The sequence below is a fragment of the Rhipicephalus sanguineus genome, chromosome 5, assembly GCF_013339695.2.
Source record: "Rhipicephalus sanguineus isolate Rsan-2018 chromosome 5, BIME_Rsan_1.4, whole genome shotgun sequence".
In the NCBI taxonomy this organism is placed as follows: Eukaryota; Metazoa; Arthropoda; class Arachnida; order Ixodida; family Ixodidae; genus Rhipicephalus; species Rhipicephalus sanguineus.
Window position 1 is genome coordinate 56,648,142 of NC_051180.1, and position 18,773 is coordinate 56,666,914.

Sequence of the window (18,773 nt, forward strand, 5' to 3'; positions counted from 1 at the left end):
TTACGCAGCGTCGAACCGAATTTTTGCTACACGTGGCATATTTTTATTTGGTTTTTCATTTAATTTTATTCGCAGTCAACACATTAAAATGTGTTGTCTGTGCTCATTTAAATCTCGAGTTTGAGACCAATTGGGCTTCATATAAGTATAAGTAACAAAGTGAGTTTATCACAAACTAAAACAATTAGAACATCTTGAGGGGCTACTTGGTGCATTCTAGTAAAAGACTTTGAACTGCGCGAAATAAGGAACAGGACAACACGAAAGCAGGCACACAAAAAGTTCCATCTATTTCGTGTGTCTTCTTTTGCGTTGTCTTTTATCTAATTTGGCGCCGTTCACAATCTTTTACTAAAACAATCAGATTGGGTAAAAAAAGAAACTTCTACTGCTATCCAAAGAGAATTGAGCCAGAACATAACACAAAATACTATCCAACTTGTGCAAGAAACACAATTCATACGACTGAAGCATAGCACATTAATCACAAAGGCAATTTATTACAAGGAAACAAAGCTGTAAGATTCAACAAGATGACACTGGTGAAGGAGTACGCTTTAGAAGTGCTTTATTTCTATCGGCTTTACTGAACTGCAGTGTCAAAGCTTGGCGCTTTCACTTTCATGCCGCAGCAGAAAAGAAACGAACATTCCACAATATAGTGAACCGGGACAACCACAAAACATGCTTCGTTTTGCGTTTGAGCCTTGCGCCTGTGGTATCGACATGGTCGGCGAGACGACACGTAATTTAAACGATTGTCTATGTTTCTGCGAGGAACAGACGCCTGCGAGGTAGATTACATGGTACAGTTATGAACCACATTGTTCATACTGTGCACGTCTATTTCAGCCCTACTGCCAGTATTACGCACAAGTCAACACCGGATGCTCGATCACTCGTTTTTGGAAGGACCATTGCAGATGCTGCATTCTAGCCGTTATTCAGGGGTTAAAATCGGCCCAAGTAAAACGTTTTCGAATGAATACTGGAGAAAAGTGCGGTTACGCCAGTTACTCAAGAACTAATAAGCTAGCAGTTCTTGTTCTATGAATTGTTTAGTACACATAGACGCCAGCGAAGCATAAATAATTTGCAATAATCGCAAGCCATCAATAATACAATGCGGGCAGTTTTGTCAACGTTAGGTAAATGTTAGCGAAGCTAATAAAATCACGACGAACTTTTTCTCATACAAGATTTATACTATTCATGTAGTTGTTTCTCACTTTTTCCTTCATATACATTTTTAGGTGTGTTTGTGGTTTGGCAATCTCCGCGGATGCGAACTGCCTAGTCAAATTACTGAGACACATTCAGTTTTCCTGCGTATAGAGTTGATATTAACGCGATAGCATTAAAGAGCTCGTTTTGCAGAAATTCTGGTGCCGGCGTCGGCGTCGGTGTTGTTGGTTGTGAGCGAAATATCATCATCTCCGTCACAGAGAAATCGAGAAAGATGCAAATAATATAAGTAATACAAGTCTTAGGTCTGAGTGGGAATCGAACCCAGGCCGCCTGCGTGGCAAGCAGGTGTTCTACCACAGAGCACGCTATTGCTTGAAACTTCATCGAAAAAAAAATCACTATATGAATGTCATGTAATGGAAGGAGTCCCCTTAAAGCATGTAATATTGTGTGGCGGACGCATAAAATCGCGCCAGGCGTCAAAACATGTGACCTGCACAACAAGGGGTGTTTTAAAGGCCCACCCATTACAAAGCGCTCAGACATATCTAATCGTCATCAGTAGTTAATGCACCAACGAAGTGAGCAGCTGCGTAGGTTCGCGTGTTGCCTTATGGACGCATAGTGGGCCCTTCGCTAATTCGAAAAAGGAAGAATTATGGCGTAGTGGGCACTTGACAACTGTACTTCCAGTAGGCATTCTAGGATAATGGCGCGATATTACGGCCCACAAAGAAAAAGATGGACACGGGAGGACGCGCCGTTCTTTAATATTGCGCCCTTCTGTTTATTATGAACCAACACTAACTCGTCCAACTTTTTACTATAGTGATTATAGGACAGTTTGAAACGGCCAATGTTACGCGCACAATCGTTTGTTTCCTTAAGGCACGGTTGAGGCATGCACCGAGAATCGAAGCGAACCTAGCAATTGAGAAGGCGATGCGCACGGGGTCCGATACGCTATCGCGTTCTACTCTTGAAGGCGAAGCTCAAGCGGCCTCCGCGTTTTTGCTCCTTTGTTGAGCGTGCAACACATGTTCACGACTCCGCTCGTTCGGCAGCTACCAAAACTCCAGTTCTCAAAGCCAGAAAAAGAAAAATAGAAACACTAGTGTTACATTTCGAGAAGCAAGATGTCGGTTCCGTCTTCTTCATCTTTCCTTCATTTTTTTTTCTGTTATACATGGTCGCGTTTCTCTTCGCACCTTCTTTTCGAGGTAGCGCCGTCGGCTTATCGCCGCACGTCGTTCATTGTGAGTCATAAAAAGAAGTAGCGCCCCGTGTGATGCCGCCGAAGAAGGAGCGAACCAAAGAGAGATCCCCTTATGGTTTCCTCCGGATTTCGCAACGTCGCCAGGCACCCGTCGTCCGGCATCGATCCTCAGAAGCTCTCATCCTCGGCGCTGCTCTACGAACTGCCACCATCACCGGCCTCCGCAGCCACGTATTTTATGTACCTCGTGACTGTTACTTCGATCTGAGAACGCCTTTAGACCGTCGGCACGGGCTCAATGCCATTATTTACGGGCGAACTCTCCACGGGCTGTGTGTCGCGCGAAGCTCGAGAAAAAGACAGAAAAACTGATGATGAGCGCTTACCGTTTTCGACGATACGTCTGAAGCGAGGGACCAAGAAGATGACAAAGAAAAGATTGGATGTTTAAACATCATAAACCAAGGTGTTAAGGAGCCATATGGCATTGCAGCTCTAGGGTCATCTGTGTATATAAAGAGGATTTGGTTGTTATACGAGAGCTTTTCTACTGAGTAATGTGAAGGCGTCTTAATTCGTGTGCGCGTGGGGTCTTTGACGGACCGATTCGAAATAAAGCTACAAAAATGTACTTGTTGGATTGGGAAGAAAAATAACTTTCGGAGAATTGCCAACCGCAATATCAGCGTGCTTATGCTGGAATGTCGTATTTAGGCACTGCAATAAACAAGAACCTATACACCCAGTAGAGCTATTCCTGTTTCACTGAAGCTACAAGCAAAGACTGTCTTTGCTTCTTCAATCTTCGTTTATGCGTGTAGTCGGAGAAACCACGGAGAATTTCTAGAAAATTTTTGTAAGGCTTTGATGTATAAGAAACAGCAAGTGTCATGCATCCTACTTTCTTCTGAACACTTCATATCAGAAGATCACGTTAATAATATGTCTTATGTATGCGCTGTAAAAAAGCGGCTGAATAAATAAACATGTACCTAGGGAAGCTTTTTCTGGTATCTTTTCAGGAGCCTCTATGACTTGCATGCTATTTTAACCTTGTATTTACATTCGACACTCATTCCTGAGACCCAATGGGTATTCCATCATGTGACGGCGTCGTTCGCAGCGAGAATGTCAGCACATTATTACCATGCATAATGATTTCCTTTTAATCAATAGCGCCATCTTAGTGGTGCACTAAATACCGTAAGAATTAACTTAAACCTACTGTGACGTGGTTTATTGACGCGTCTTCAGAGAATGTCAAGAGGCGTCTAGAGTAGAGCGTCGGAGAGCGGCGGGCGTCAAGCAGCCAAAATCTGGGCAAGCGCGAGCTGGAGTCCCCTGCTACTCTTGACACTGCGGCTTGCTTGCTTGCTAGCTTGCTCGTGTGTTTCTTCGTCGTCCTCTCTTTACTACATTGGCCCCCGGGGAATAGCGGAGCCATCCTGGCGACTTAAGACGTTGACAAGATAGCGGTGTGATAATATGGCTTGATGCGAGACACGTGGACGATTTCTCGGCCGCGACGGCGCAAGTCGTCAGATGGTGTCAAGGGCTTGACCTCGCAATTGACGGGAGAAGTCTGAGCAAGAATGCGGTAGGGGCCGTGGTATCGGGCTAGTAACTTGGAGGAAAGTCCAGCAGTGTTCGGCGGTACCCAAAGCCAGACGAGAGCACCTGTCTTGAAAGCAGCAAGAGGTCCGTCGTCGTCGCGCCTAAGCTTCTGGCGACCTTGGTCTTCTGTCGTAAATGAACGGGCCAACTGTCGGCAATCTTCTGCGTACCTGGCAAAGTCGCAAATTGGGCTGTACTCACATGCGTCGGGTGTGTAAGGAAGCATGGTGTCCAGCATGCATGATGGCTCTCGTCCGTGTAAAAGAAAGAACGGTGAGAATCCTGAGGTGGCTTGCGTAGCAGTGTTGTACGCGTATGTCACGAAAGGAAGAACGGTGTCCCAGTTGGTCTGGTCGCATGCGGTGTACATCGTCAGCATATCACCGAGAGTGCGGTTAAATCTTTCGGTTAGGCCATTGGTTTGTGGATGATATGCGGTCGTCATGCGGTGAACGATATTGCACTGAACGAGCAATGCTTCAATAGCTTCGGACAGGAAAACACGTCCTCTGTCGCTCAAAAGTTCGCGCGGGGCGCCGTCGCGCAGGACGAAGTTGCGTAGAATGAAAAACGCAACTTCTCTGGCTGTTGCTGCGGCCAAAGCTACAGTCTCTGCGTAACGCGTGAGGTGGTCTACGCCGACAATAATCCATCTGTTCCCAGAAGTGGTCGAGGGAAGCGGGCCGTATAAATCAATACCAACGCGGTCAAACGGACGCGCCGTGCACGGGAGAGGCTGAAGTGTACCGGCTGGTTGTTCGGGTGGAGCCTTTCGTCGCTGAAAGGCGGTACAAGTGCGGATATACTTGCACACAAATGAATACAGTCCGCGCCAATAGTACCACTGACGCAGGCGGTTGTAGGTCTTGAGAACGCCGGCGTGAGCGCTTTGCGGGTCGGTGTGAAAAGCAGTGCACATTTCCATGCGCATGTGGCAAGGTATCACAAGGAGCCACCTCCGACCATCAGACGCGTGATTCCGCCGATAGAGGAGACCATCTGGAATAGCAAAATGGGGCGCTTGGCGACGAAGAGTTCTTGAAGCGGGGTAAGCTGATGGATCAGCCAGAAAGTCGAGCATGTCGCAAACCCACACATCCTTGCGTTGCTCCAACGCCATGTCTGCGACGTCGATTGGCGACAAGGAAGCTGATAAAGAAGCTGTGTCGGACGCTAGCGGTGAGCGGGAGAGCGCATCAGCATCAGAGTGCTTGCGGCCTGATCAGTACAGAACACGAATGTCGTACTCTTGCAGCCGAAGCGCCCAACCACCGAGGCGTCCCGACGGATCTTTCAGCGATGAGAGCCAACATAGAGCATGGTGGTCCGTGACGACGTCGAAAGGGCGGCCATAGAGGTACGGGCGCAACTTAGCCAAAACCCAAATTATGGCAAGGCATTCCTTCTCAGTAACCGAATAATTGCACTCAGCTTTCTTGAGAGTTCGACTCACGTAAGCGACGACGTATTCTTCGTATCCCGGCTTCTTTTGAGCCAGTACTGCACCAAGGCCGACGCCGCTGGCGTCAGTATGGATTTCCGTTGGCGCATCAGGGTCAAAGTGCCGAAATATTGGAGGCGATGTCAGTAAGCGCCGTAGCGTTTCGAAAGATGTGTCGCACTCTCTTGACCAAGCAGACAGGCCATTAGAAGTTGTCAAAAGATTGGTAAGAGGGTTGATGATGGAAGCAAAGTCGCGGACAAATCGGCGAAAATGGGAACACAGCCCAATGAAACTTCGAAGTGTCTTCATGCAAGTGGGCTTGGGGTATTCGGCAACGGCCCGGAGTTTCGCTGGGTCCGTAAAACGCCTTCCTTGCAGACGACGTGACCCAGTATCGTCAACTGACGCGCCGCAAAATGACACTTTTTTATGTTGAGTTGAAGACCAGCTGAGGTGAGGCACGTCAAAATCTCACGTAGGTGGACAAGGTGAGTAGGGAAATCTCTAGAAAAGACTACGATGTCGTCGAGGTAGCAAAGGCAGGTGTTCCACTTGTAGCCGCGAAGGATATTATCCATCATTCGTTCGAAGGTAGCTGGGGCGTTGCACAATCCGAACGGCATGACGTTAAACTCGTAGAGTCCATCAGAAGTGACGAAAGCAGTCTTCAGACGATCGGCGACATTCATCGGTACTTGAGGATGTGCTAAACCTCTGCAACCGCGTGAACTCTACCATGACCGAAGAGGATAAGATCGAGGACATTCTGAAGGGCATCGAGGACGATGCTTTTCAGATGCTCCTCGCAAGGAATCCCACCATAGACGCTGCACTCGTCTCTTTGTGTCAGAGCTTTGACGAGTTGCGTCGACAGCGCTCGATCGCGCGCCAAGCCCTCACGACGACCGACACGCTATAGAGCTTGCAGTTACTGCTCGCCCTGCCGATCAGCAGCCGCTGCTATCCACCATCAAGGAGTTTATCCGCGAAGAGGTAGCGCGTCAGCTTTTACTACTACCTCTCACGAACGAGCCTGTGCAGACTTTGGCCCCTGACCTTCAACACGTCATTCGGACCCAAATTGCTGAGCACCTACCACCATCTATACCCCGCACCTCCACCAAATGTGACGTGGTTTATTGACGCGTCTTCCGGGAATGTCAACAGGCGTCTAGAGTAGGGCGTCGGAGAGCGGCGGTCGTCAAGCAGCCAAAATCCGGGCAAGCGCGATCTGGAGCCCCCTGCTATACTCTTGACACTGCGGCTTGCTTGCTTGCTAGCTTGCTCGTGTGTTTCTTCGCCGTCCTCTCTTCACTACACTACCAAAAGTTAGTAACACAAAACTCATTTTCCACGATCATATCTTGCAGTGTTTACGCTGAAATAATTACCTGAAACGGGTGCCACTTGACTTGTTAAGGCTTGTTTTACTATACGCCGTGATCTTGCACCAAAGGTGGCAGAAATGTACTTCAAGTGGTCAAGGATGAATGTCAGGAACACCCTACGACTCGCACCACAACTGTCATAGGAAGACAGCAATCGCATTGTCTCGGCGAACCCTGCAATACCGGGTCATACCGAAAGGACCGCACAAATGTTCACAGCATCCTTTCCATTTTAGACGCAGCATTTTGCAGATGCACCAGAGTTCTCGCGGCAGTACTTAAATGTAAATGGATGGCACGTATGCGCATAACACCCACTACGTCCGCTCTGCCGTTTTTAGTCGCTCGAGCGGCCGTTCCTTTATCACGCCGGCAGTTATTGTAGAAGAGAACCCGAAAGTTAGACCATGGGGAAACGTAGCTATTTGAGAGGAACTCTGCGATTATCCGGACAGCAGGTAATATCCTAGGGCGAAAACGTCAGTCATAGAAGCTACTCTCGCATATGAGTAGTCTACTTTCAGTGCTGGCAGTTAGCTTTTGAGCATTTATACACAAAGAAATTACGTGCGACTGATACGTTTTTTCGGTAACTGGTACAGCTATATTGGCATTAAACGGATGGTTCAATGTTCTATGTAAGTGACATATTCGCTAGATTCATAAAAAGAAATAACGAGCATTTTCAAGAGTCAGAAAACAACACAGACGGGTAGGCTGTACTTCAGGACATTAAAACTCTTTTATCAATAATAGAAAGCAAAATTAGAGCGAGAGAACTGAAAGTTCAGGTAATGAAATCTGCTTGATGCTTCAAATGTGCCAACAGTGCCACGTCCACGGTCAAAGCTCAAGTAGGTGTCAAATTATTGAGGCAGATGGCCGCCATCCTCATTTTTTGTTTCTGCGCACATAGCAGGAAACGAGTCAAGTTCAGTCTCTCTAGATCCGAGGCAAGTGGAGTGGGCGTAGCGCACGACATCTTCGCGGAATCTTCTTGCCTGTTCGGATGTTTGAAATATAATTCCTTCGTTCGCATGGCACGCATATGTGTAATAAGCATCACTCGCCGTCGACCAAGAGCGATTCCACAAGCGGCACCCGTCTGAAGCCGATTTCAACGCGCGCAAGTTCCCGATTCACTGCACCTTGTGCACGTGACAGGTTGCTCGCAGTGCGACAGCGTGCGCGCTCGCTGGAAGCAGGTAGCAGACATTCGCGCTCGTCTTCGGCGTTAGAAAGGCTACGTCCTTCGGCGAAGGCTATTTCATTTCGCCCTGTTCCTAAACAGTGTGGGTGTCGGGTAGAAGAGTATCGCGTGTGGTCTGCCAAACGCTGCAACGAGTCGTGGGATCTATTGTCGAAGCGTTCTTCCCGGCAGCCCGTAAGGTACAAGGAGCGATAAGGTGTTATTTTCCTGGGACAGCCTCTCCGCTTTTGTCCGAATTGTGTTCAAGAAGAAGCCCCTTCCCTCAGAAGGCGCTGCAGACAATCGGAGGCAAATGCCCTCGTACTCTGCGGAGCAGAGTTGCAGCACGACGTTGCGGACCTATTTGTTAAGCTGCCCCGCATTGTTTGCCGCCACAGTGCGAAGGACTTCGTGGTGTATAGAAACGCACAGAAGCACGGAGATGCGACTTCCGCCGTCTCCACCTCGCTCGACTCGTCCGAATCGGTACCTACGCTTCCGAACGATCGATCGAACACTCGAGTGTAAGCGCATCTTTTCGTCAATCGAATAACCACATTCCATGACGATGTCGCACGAGGAAGCCCGAGTACTCCAGAAGGATTCCTCCGGCTCAGCTTCGGCAATGTCAAGCAAGCAAGCATTGACGATGGTCGTGTGTTCATCAACCCGACCATCGTCGAGCGCCGCGGCACGCTGCACGGCTACCCTGCTGTCATTCTGCTTGTCACCTGGCGTGCTCACCGCGAACGGTTCCGGGGTGCTGTGGTCGGCGTCGGCCGTGCTCCAGCGTTCGCGGTTCTAAGGCGGAAGGTACCAGGACAAGGAGTCATCTATCGCGAAAGTCGTCCCGAAGTCGTCGTCCGCCGAGGGGGGTTCGTCGTTGAAGAGCGTGAGCGTGTCTATGAGGGTGAGCCCGATGCCAGACGCGACCATCAGCGTCGCGGAGACGCGGGTGTCCCAACGGCGTCGCTTGATGTTGCTGCGAACGCCCTCCGCCCAGCTGACTCGAGAGGACTTGGATCGCCGCCTGCCCTTGTTGTCGGGCGTAACGAGTATGGGTGCCTTCTACGGCGACGTCTCCCGGCTCACAACCTCGCCTTTTGGAATGGAGCTGCGATCTCGCTTTGGGTGATGAGCACCCGCGAAGAAGAACCGATTGTAGCGAGGGTCATAGTACACAGCGAGATGGGTGATGATGATGATGTGCCACTACACATGGCTCATACCCACACTGGGGGATTGGCCAACAATTGTAGATATGAAGATATAAAGTTATAACTACAGTTTGTGTTAACTCAGTTGCGAGATGGGGTGAAAGCGAATTCTGCCTTCTCTACTTCATTTTGTTCTTATTCTTCTTCTGTTCCCTCGGAGCTTGCTTGTTTATTTATTTTCCCAAACAGACGGCACGTACCCACCTTGGTGGACCGGCGAAAGTTTACCTATCTGAGCATTTATATATTACATTTAAATGTATAAAATTTACTTGATTTGGGGGTTTTGTGCCGTGGACACAGTGACGGGAATGTTGCCGATAACTTTCACCAGTTTCTTAAAAGTTAAGAAATATTTAGGCTATATATTATTGTCAATTTTTTTTGTAGCAAGTACTTTGGTTCATTGTTTATATTCGCATGTTCCTATTTATCTGTTGTTAATGCTTTCAAAATTTCTTTAATTTAAAATTCCCCTCTAGTTTTAATTGATAAAATATTGCATAATATATTTTAAGTATTGACTTAAGACCACCCGTTTGATGGCCTGCGTGGGTGTGCGCCACAATTTCAAGGTTCTACTTTACTCTTCTCTATAATAGTTTGGAGAATGCAAAATAATTAAAAAGAAAGAAGAGAAGAGAGAAAAAGAATATATAATAAATGAAAGCTACAATTCGTATGCGCTCTTCTTCCTCTCCTCGACTACTTGGGTGCTGTCCTCACCTGCGGGAGGCAGAGCGAAGGCCTTCGCGAGACACCTTTGAAGTGTCGAGTATCTGTATCTTTGCTCGGAAAGTGTTCCCTCCCACGTTCCCATATCTTTTTCTTGTACACGTCGTTTTTATTTCTTTTGTTTATTTGCTTTTATTCATATTTACTTACTTCTTCACTTATTATTTATCTATTTATTTACCAGGGACTACGGTAATATCTGCTTTTACCTATAAAAATCCCGTGATCTTTTTGTGCAGCAAGCATTATATTTCGCAGCTGTTCTAAAGCTCTCGATGAATATTCCTTGCCTGGACTGCGTTTCTTTCTTTCCTGCTCTTCGCCTTATTTTTTTCTTCTCCTGTCGTGATACCTGTCCCTTTCTTTTATACGCACTTCGAGCGTTCTTTTTCTAATATTATTGTATTAAACGACTTCGACGGTAATAAAGTCGCGACACACTTGTCCGTTTCGCGTTGCTTGCCTGTCACCGTGCGAGGCCTGTTTGCTGCCACACTAAAGCATACGCGGGCCACCTGTGCCAATCTGGCGCCTAGATGCCAATACGTTGCCTTGTAGAATGCAGAGATATGTCTTGCAATGAACACGAACCATAAGACTTTTCAATGCGTTCGCCACTCGCAAGCAGACAAAAAATAATAATAATAGCCGCTCAACAGGGACCACGAACTTCAGATCGTTCTTAGTGCCCTGTAGTCAGTCGTTTTGAACGCATCCTTGGACTCATAGTTAAGCGCTAGTTCATCTAAATCGGCTGCCACATGCGCGTACCAACTGTACTGTTACCACCCTATTTGAGCAGTCAAACTAATCTAACAGACAGTTAAGCCAATGAAAGCATAGAGGAGGTGATTTGTTGTTTTTAACCGTAGTATTGTGATCACGACATAAATTGAAGTTTCACTGTATAAAGTAGATGGAAAGGAGTCCTTCCCGTCGGTGGGATCGGAACAAGCAACCTTCTAATTGCGCTTCCGATGCACTACCAACTGAGCTACGACAGAATGCGCTTCCCCGTCCACTCTTTTGGGTATTTATGAGCGTGTAACTACTGGGAGTGTTAGCCACCGACACTTCTAGCTAAGGCAGCGAGTGTGAAACAGGCCCCTTCTTTCATTCACCGTGTTTGGGTCGCACTTCGTCGAGAGAATGGGCTCTCAATTGTAAATAACTTTCCAGCCTACCCCTCTGTTTGTTCAGATGAAATGCCTCCTTGCAAAGAAGCGAAACAGGACACCTAGAGGTGTAAATTTACAAACGAACGCTCCTTCATTGCAAACTTATCTGACATAGAGTCCACCGCGGTGGTATAGCGGCTACGGTGCTTGGCTGCTGACCCGAAGGTCGCGGGTTCGATCCCGGCCGCGGCGGTCCCATTTCGATGGAGGGGAAATGGTTGAGGCCCGTGTACTTAGATTTAGGTGCACGTTAAAGAACACCAGATGGTCGAAATTTCCGGAGCCCTCCACTACGGCGTCTCTCATAATCATATCGTTATTTTGGGACGTTATACCACAGATATTATTATTAATTATATCTGACATAGAGTCGTCATAGCTCTCCCATGTCACTTGCGCCGTAATAAATTTGCTTCTTTATGTAACGCTGTCTAAAGATAAGACAAATGAAACAGAGCTTGATCCCATTCCGTTTGTTCCGTCCAATGCGTCTTTACTCCAATTAACAAAACAAACAAACCATCCCGAATAATCAATCATTTTTCAGTCGACACACCCCTGATCTCTTGGTTGCGCGACTGCGTCACGTTCTGTTCGCTCAAACGAAACAGCATCCTTGTCTATAGAGGAATGGCACTCTTTTCTACGACGAACTTAAGCTAGAGATAAAGAGAGGGAGAGAAAGACAAAGGCATAAACGTAATGGCTTATAATCGGTCTGACTTACGGTATTGCTACGAGGAGCATAGTTGCGTTTACGTTCAGCACCAAGTTCAATAGCATTCTTTTTTCTTTGTGTTCTCGCTAGTTGCACTTTTCGTGGTTACGGCGCGCCTTTGTAGGAAAACACCCCACAATATGAAAGAATTTGAACGATATTCACTCAACGTGTGCTCTTTCATATCACAACAGGACAGGGGCTGCCGGAGCCGGCGTCCCAGCCAACCCGTGGTGACTCCTCAGAGACGACGGAGCAGCGCCGCCACAGCCACGGGAGGTCCTCTGCCGGACTGGGAAGGCGGGGGCGACACCTTCCACGAGGACTGCCTTGTGTGCGAGACGTGTGGCCTGCGCCTCGCGGGCTCCAGTTGGCAGGCAGCGCACCGCTTTCAAAACAAGATATACTGCGGCCTGCACTACGCCGACGTGACGGGCCTGTCCAGCGGCGAGGAGTTCCTGGCCAAGCTGCGCGAATACAAGCGTCAGTCGCTGGGCTGCGCCGAGGCGAGACGAAAGAGCTCCACCACGCTCACCTTTCCCGTGCCTGTGCAGGTGCGCGCCTGTCTTAAATACTATCCTTAGATTTGAGAAGTGAACTTAGCGTCAATCTGTATTTATACCTGAAATAATACCCGAAAAGACAACAACGAGCTCGTTATTCTCTCTTGGCGTCTCCCCGTACATTCGGCACAATTCGTGACGCCAGCAGTCTGTTCCCGTGACGTCAAGTGGAAATAAGCTCTCGATTGGTCCGCGTACGAGGAATATCAGTTGTGAACTGTGGCCTACCCTGCTTTGCAATTCAGTACCACGACCGTTCCGCCTGCTCTTCCATGACTATTGTGCGCGATCAACTTATTTCATAAGTTGATCGCGCTCTTATCTCCACGCTGTTATCGCGCTGTTATCTACACGCTATCTCCGCAAGCGGAGATAACAGCGTGTAGCTGAAAAGCACGAAATTCTGATGGCTTCAACGCTTTGTACTGACTTTGTCCCCGCGCTTTATGAAAGAATAAGTGGCGAATAGGAGACAGCGCCCGTGGAAAGGGTGGTTAAGGCGAGTCAGAAACCACCTTGTCGTCTTTAGTGTCCCTTTAAGTTCAGGTTAGCGAAGTCGTTAACTCCGAGAATCTGAGCGTGCGTGTTTCTTTTACAACAAACAATCACAAACGGCTGCGTTTTCACCTAAAACTTTAATATTTAAAGGAACAGAAAGACGCACGTGTTTTGCAGACACGCACGCGCGTATCAATATCGTACTCGCGTAAGCGTTTGGTTCTCGAGAAAGGCGAGCAACCGCGCTAATGGCTCTTTCCAATTGGTTCATTAATAAGCGAACCCGAGTTCACCGACGGCCGTAAGCCTGAAGAAAACGGCACGCTGCCGGCCTAACGGCGGTAACGGGGTCACCCCACGCCTCTTGCTGGCAAATGAGGGAATTCACAGGCCGGAGCCAGCAGGCGTATATCTATCTCGCGGTCGCTGTAGGAAGGCGTCCCGCCCGGTAAGAAGAGTAACGACCTTCGCGAACATGGGTAAAATGACGTGGTCGCTCGTATATAATGCCACTCCCACGCGTTAAGTCATCTATGTAGCTCTTGCAAATACAAGCTCTCTCTTTTCTTTTATCCTTATATCGGCGACACTTCATTTGCCCTTCCTCGTGTAGTCTGTATGGACAACAAATAAGATAAGAATGAAAAAACGCCTTTCGAAAAGAAGACGCCGAAAACGAAGCTCAATACCAGCATCGTCGTCGGCATCTGTTTTGGTTTAGGTTTGTCTAGCGATGCAAAGAAATAAGCGAAGACAGTGGGCTAAATAGAAGCAGTAGCAAAGTAGTGTATGCCTGTTTTGCGTATGTATTGCTTAGCGCTGCACGTAAATGTGACGAAACAATCAGTGAAACAATAATCGCTGAAAACAGCGCGAATGGACGAGACACGGTAGACGAACTGGGCTTTTTTTTTTCACTTCTCGGCCTTTTGGATAAAATCAAAGTTTTTCCAATACATTAAGATAACATTAAAAGATCTCTCTCTCTCTCTCTCTCTCTCTATGTCTCGCTCTCTTTCTAATATAAGAGATGCTCCATATGATATTTGCGTTAACAGCCTACGCAAGAACAACCAGACCATGCGGAAATATATCTACAGAAAACACCACTAGCGTAATGATAAGGTAGTAAGCCCAGTTACCACGCCGCATGGATTTGCTGTACCAGATCAACGTCTTTCTGCATTTTTTTACGATCACATCATATGGAGCGCGCTCATACGATGCACTGTTGCCGTATAAGGAAAAGCAGTTCTCAATCATTCTCGCCCAACCAACACATTGCAGGCGTGCCCGGGCACTCCGTGCGAACAGTACCCGCACTGCATCAAGGCCACGCCGGGCTACTGGATCGAGTGTGCGGGACCCAAGAAGGAGTCAGACGCCCTGCTGGATCCCGCGGAAGGCACGGACAGCTGCGGCCTGCCTCCCAATGTGTCCGGGGGCCTGGAGCTGGTGTCACGGGACGAGGACACCTACGAGAGGCACTTCTACGGCAAGGAGCACTGGAACTACTTCACCAACGACGAGGCACTGGGGCCCGTCATCATGAGCCTCAGGCAGGAGAACATCAACAACAGGGACCAGTTCAGGTACGCGGGATCCCTTGCTTCAAGTTCCATAGATTGTCACTTTATGCTAGAGCACTGTCACTGAAGTCACGATCGGCGTTGTGTCTGTGCCCGAAACCTTATACTGGCGCGGACGCTTGGACTAGTCCGTTGTGTGCGTATTGTTATTCCCGTGAAAGGCAGATACCCTACATTAGAGTACCCTACATTAGAGTTAGACGTATTTTAACCTTATCAGACGCCGCCTATGAAGAACTGTCTGCAAATGCGTCAAATTTACACATTACTTCACAGTACTCAACATTATATTGCAACGAAAATGTTGTCGTAGTAAATTGATTTGTGTGTTATAGTAACTGACCTTAATAAACTGTAATTAAGTATCTATTTCTCCTGACCGAACGACAGAAGGGGAGTTTCTTCTGAAGTCATTCATGTTCTCTTTTTGCATAAGTAATATCAAATCGTAGGCTGGAAATATAGCGGAAATTCATTTCTGTTATGTTCATTTCGACATAAGCAAAATTGTACTTTTGACATGGCTCGCGGTAAGTGGCACGTCGCACGACTCGTCGAACATGGTAGTGCCTTCATCCATGTGATTATATGCAACAGTGCACTGGAAAATTAAGTTCAATAAAGACGCATTTATTCAGCAGGAGGTTCAATTCATTCAACCATCATTGTATCTTGCTCTTTCATAGCCACCAGTTGATAGAACTAGCAAAAACAAACGGTGTACACAATTGTGTACAAAGCGTCTCAAAGGGTTAAAACAGCGTACGTTGATACGACACTCTAAGAAAAAAAGGTGTCTTCTTTGCTACGCATGTGACTCTCCCATGGATAACTCCCTTTTAGAGGAGCACTCTGACTCTCTTTAGGAGAGTCGTGGGATGTATGACTCTCTTTAAAAAGGCACGTTAACTCTCTTTTGAGAGTCGTGCATCCCACCACTCTCCTAAAGAGAGTCAGCGGAGCTCTCTAAAGAGAGTTATGCCTCGGAGATTCACATGTGTTGCAAAGAAGAGTCAAAGGACATCTTTCTCTCTTAGAATGTGGAAGTGCACGACCCTCGACGACTGCCTATTTTCGAGGGTGTGGTTCTCGCCACGACAAGGTCCATCTCTTCTTGCTAACATTCCTTCACGAAACTGACTTTGTCCACTGTTTTGTAGAGCCTTAGTTTTCGTGCTCGTACTTCACTTTGTCGTTGTTTCATCTACTTGTATTCCTGCCGCCCGAAAGTATGGGCAAGCATTGCGCCCCTCTTCGGAGGCAGTTGTTAGCCGACTGCATCCCTCTTTCCTTTTTAATTCCAAGATTTCTTTATTTTTGCATATCAACAACAACAACAACACTAATAATAATAATAATAATAATAATAATAATAATAATAATAATAATAATAATAATAATAATAATAATAATAATAATAATAATAATAATAATAATTTTACGTACTCCTTGTTCACTTTGCTCCACCTTCCTTTGACGTCGAGGAAAAGCAGCAAATCGTACACAGACTCGCTGCTGAGGAAGGCAGCTGCTGGCCTCACAAAGAAGAGCCCTCCTGTCCAAATATTGGCTACAGTGAAATTACTTGTAGAACAATTTCTCATGGATTTAGCTACGTGTTGCATATCTCCATGCGGTCTGGAATAATCTGTGGACGCTCACTACGGTGTGCCTCATACAGGAGTCCTGGCGATAGAAAATAAAACCACGAAAGTAATTTCCCTCAACTAAGCTACGGTGGCGACCATCCTTCTGTCCGCAATCCGGGTAATTCGCGCATGCGTATGAAATTATCCTTTGAAATGACACCTATTACCATAGGGTTTCCTACAATACTTACTAGAGGGAACTCTGGCGCTAGTGTCTATGGGAGCTGCAACGCTTGACGCTTCAGCCAGCATGGGAATCATGGGTAGTACACAAATTTGTCTAAACTTCGTTCTTTCGGCTCCGTTTGCCTGCGCGTCTCCTGCATCCGTTTTGTCGCAAAACGAAGTTCAGCAAAAGTCAGCAGTTCCACTTCACCACTTTAACTTTTTTAGGCTCACCAAATCAAACCTGGTCACGAAGTTCACAACGGTCTATTCTTTTATCTGAAACGAACGCCAAAACACAGCAATAAACAAAGCCACAAGTACGTTTGAAGCCGCAAGCACGAAGACTAGGCAAATTTGTGTACTATCCATCATTCCCATGGTAGCTGAACGATCGCAGCGCCAGAGTCCCCTCTAATTAATTTTAGGAAACTCTATGTCTATTACCACTCACGGCAAAGGTGACTAAATTGAAAAGTCACAGAACCGCACGGACCACGTTTGTACGTGAGCTCTGGAGCAGTCAAGAACTCAGTAAAATCGCGCATTCTAATTCGGTCGTGGTAGCAGGCCTGCCGATGTCAAAGGCCCTCGCTTTTTAACTTGCGAGAAGTATCGCGAAAACAATCACCGGGCGAGTGCGACACTATTGCGTCTGAACTTGCAAGTGGCGAAATTACTCACACGAGAGCGATTCTCTCGCCGTCCAATAACGATAATCCGAACGCTCTGGTGCCGCTTTCTGCTTCGTGTAACCAAGGAACGAACGCAAACAAAGACAAAACAGGAAACGAGTTGAAAAAAAAAAACACAGTTCCGCGGGACGAAAACAAGAGATAACGGGGGACGTCACGGGGCCATTACGAGATTGAGCGCGCAACGTCTTGAACCTGCCCCTCCCCCCCCCCCCCCCCGACCTTGTACTTTGTAACAGCAATCCCACAAATGACGGGTCCCATTCAGAGACGGCGGTGGGAGTCATCGCGCACCAGACGCACAATGCAGCGAGACCCAGCGAGCTAGCGAGCCAGCGCTCAGAGTCGTATACATCTCGCGCTGGTCGCGCGGCGACTTTCTATTTCCTCGAGCGCGTTCTCCCTACCTCCCAACGACGTCTCCGCCGCCACGAGTCGTTCGCCCCTCCCGGAGGCGCGTATTTTCAGACGCTCGCCGTAAACGGTTTATTGATCGTCCTCGATTCCAACCGGCAGTGTGACGAGCGCGCTCGGTGTTCTTCCTATTCGTTTTTTATGTGTGTGTGTGTGCTTCTAGACGCTACAGCGGAGAAACAGCGGAACGTATAGGGTAATGGTGCAGAGCTGTGGTCCGTAGAGGCGTTGGGGAGAGAAAACAGAGAGTCAGGAGAACCGAGTTCAGATAGAATGGTAATGAGCTGGGGGCAGTAAAAACATGGCTGATTCCTCCGTCATAGGAATCGGTATAACACGAAAGTGAAACGTGTCTTCACAGAAGTAGTGCTTATTGTGTAGTGATATATGAGAGCTTGTACAATGTCTATTCTATTTGGCAGCTATAGCACCGTTTGACGTGGATGCAGCCATGTTGACAGCACGTCTCTATCGCGACGACTAACGCCCATGATCATGATTAAACCGTTGTGGTAGCTGACGGTGCGAACATATATTTGGACACAGCGAATCGTGAATCCCGCGTAAGGATGATATCAACAAGCTCATAATCAACACTGGTACCCGGTATGCACTTCTTCAAAGCGTCGTCAATTAAGGAGAGAAACGGCACGGTGTGCGCTTTCTAGTAATGGGTAGCCAACGCCTGTGCTCATGCATACACTAACACACACTGCGCTTCAGCAACACGGGAGGTAGAGGTTCGTAGCCTGAGCCGCAAACGCGTGCGTCCCGCTGGCCTCTGTCTCGCAAGCGCTGCTCTCGCTCCACCAAGGCACGACATTCGCCCGTCGAAATCACGTTCTGCAACGCATTTTGCAGCAGTTTTGTTAGTCGGTGCTCTCGCAATTGAAGCAGTCGGCGGCGGAGAAATCCCGTTGGTGCACGTGGAATCTGCACTACTCCGATGAGCCGACGCACGCTAACACGAAGCCAAAGGCAAAGAACGTAACTGCGTCAAGGGTGCCTCGGCGACGCCAGCGCGGCCACTCTACCTCTCTGGTATCGAGACGCTTTAACCATGACCTCAGATATCGCGTGCAATCTCGGAGTAAGCGCTAGTAAGTGTCGATCGTGAAGCATTACTTCTTTTCACCTCTCACAGACGGCGGCACCACCCCGCTGCGCCCGCCGCGAAAGAGAATGTGTGAAAGATATAAGGCGCGTTCGCGCCGTGCCTAGCATCTCCCGAGATGGCTTAGTGGGTAGGGTGTCGGGCGCTTGCCGTCGCGGCCGCAACGTCGTGGGTTCGATTCCCAGCGGGGTATCTTTTT

General features: G+C 47.9%; 1 protein-coding gene across 3 annotated transcripts in view; it reads left to right on the top strand.

Annotated features, from left to right (window-relative positions):
- Positions 1–18,773, top strand: part of LOC119393659 (uncharacterized) — a 160,609-nt gene that overhangs the window by 14,730 nt on the left and 127,106 nt on the right. For all 3 annotated transcript variants that reach the window (XM_037660770.2, XM_037660768.2, XM_037660769.2), the window contains exons 2-3: positions 12,082–12,441; positions 14,236–14,540. In XM_037660770.2, coding sequence (XP_037516698.1) covers positions 12,082–12,441; positions 14,236–14,540 — 665 coding nt within the window. The remainder of the gene's footprint in view (positions 1–12,081; positions 12,442–14,235; positions 14,541–18,773) is intronic.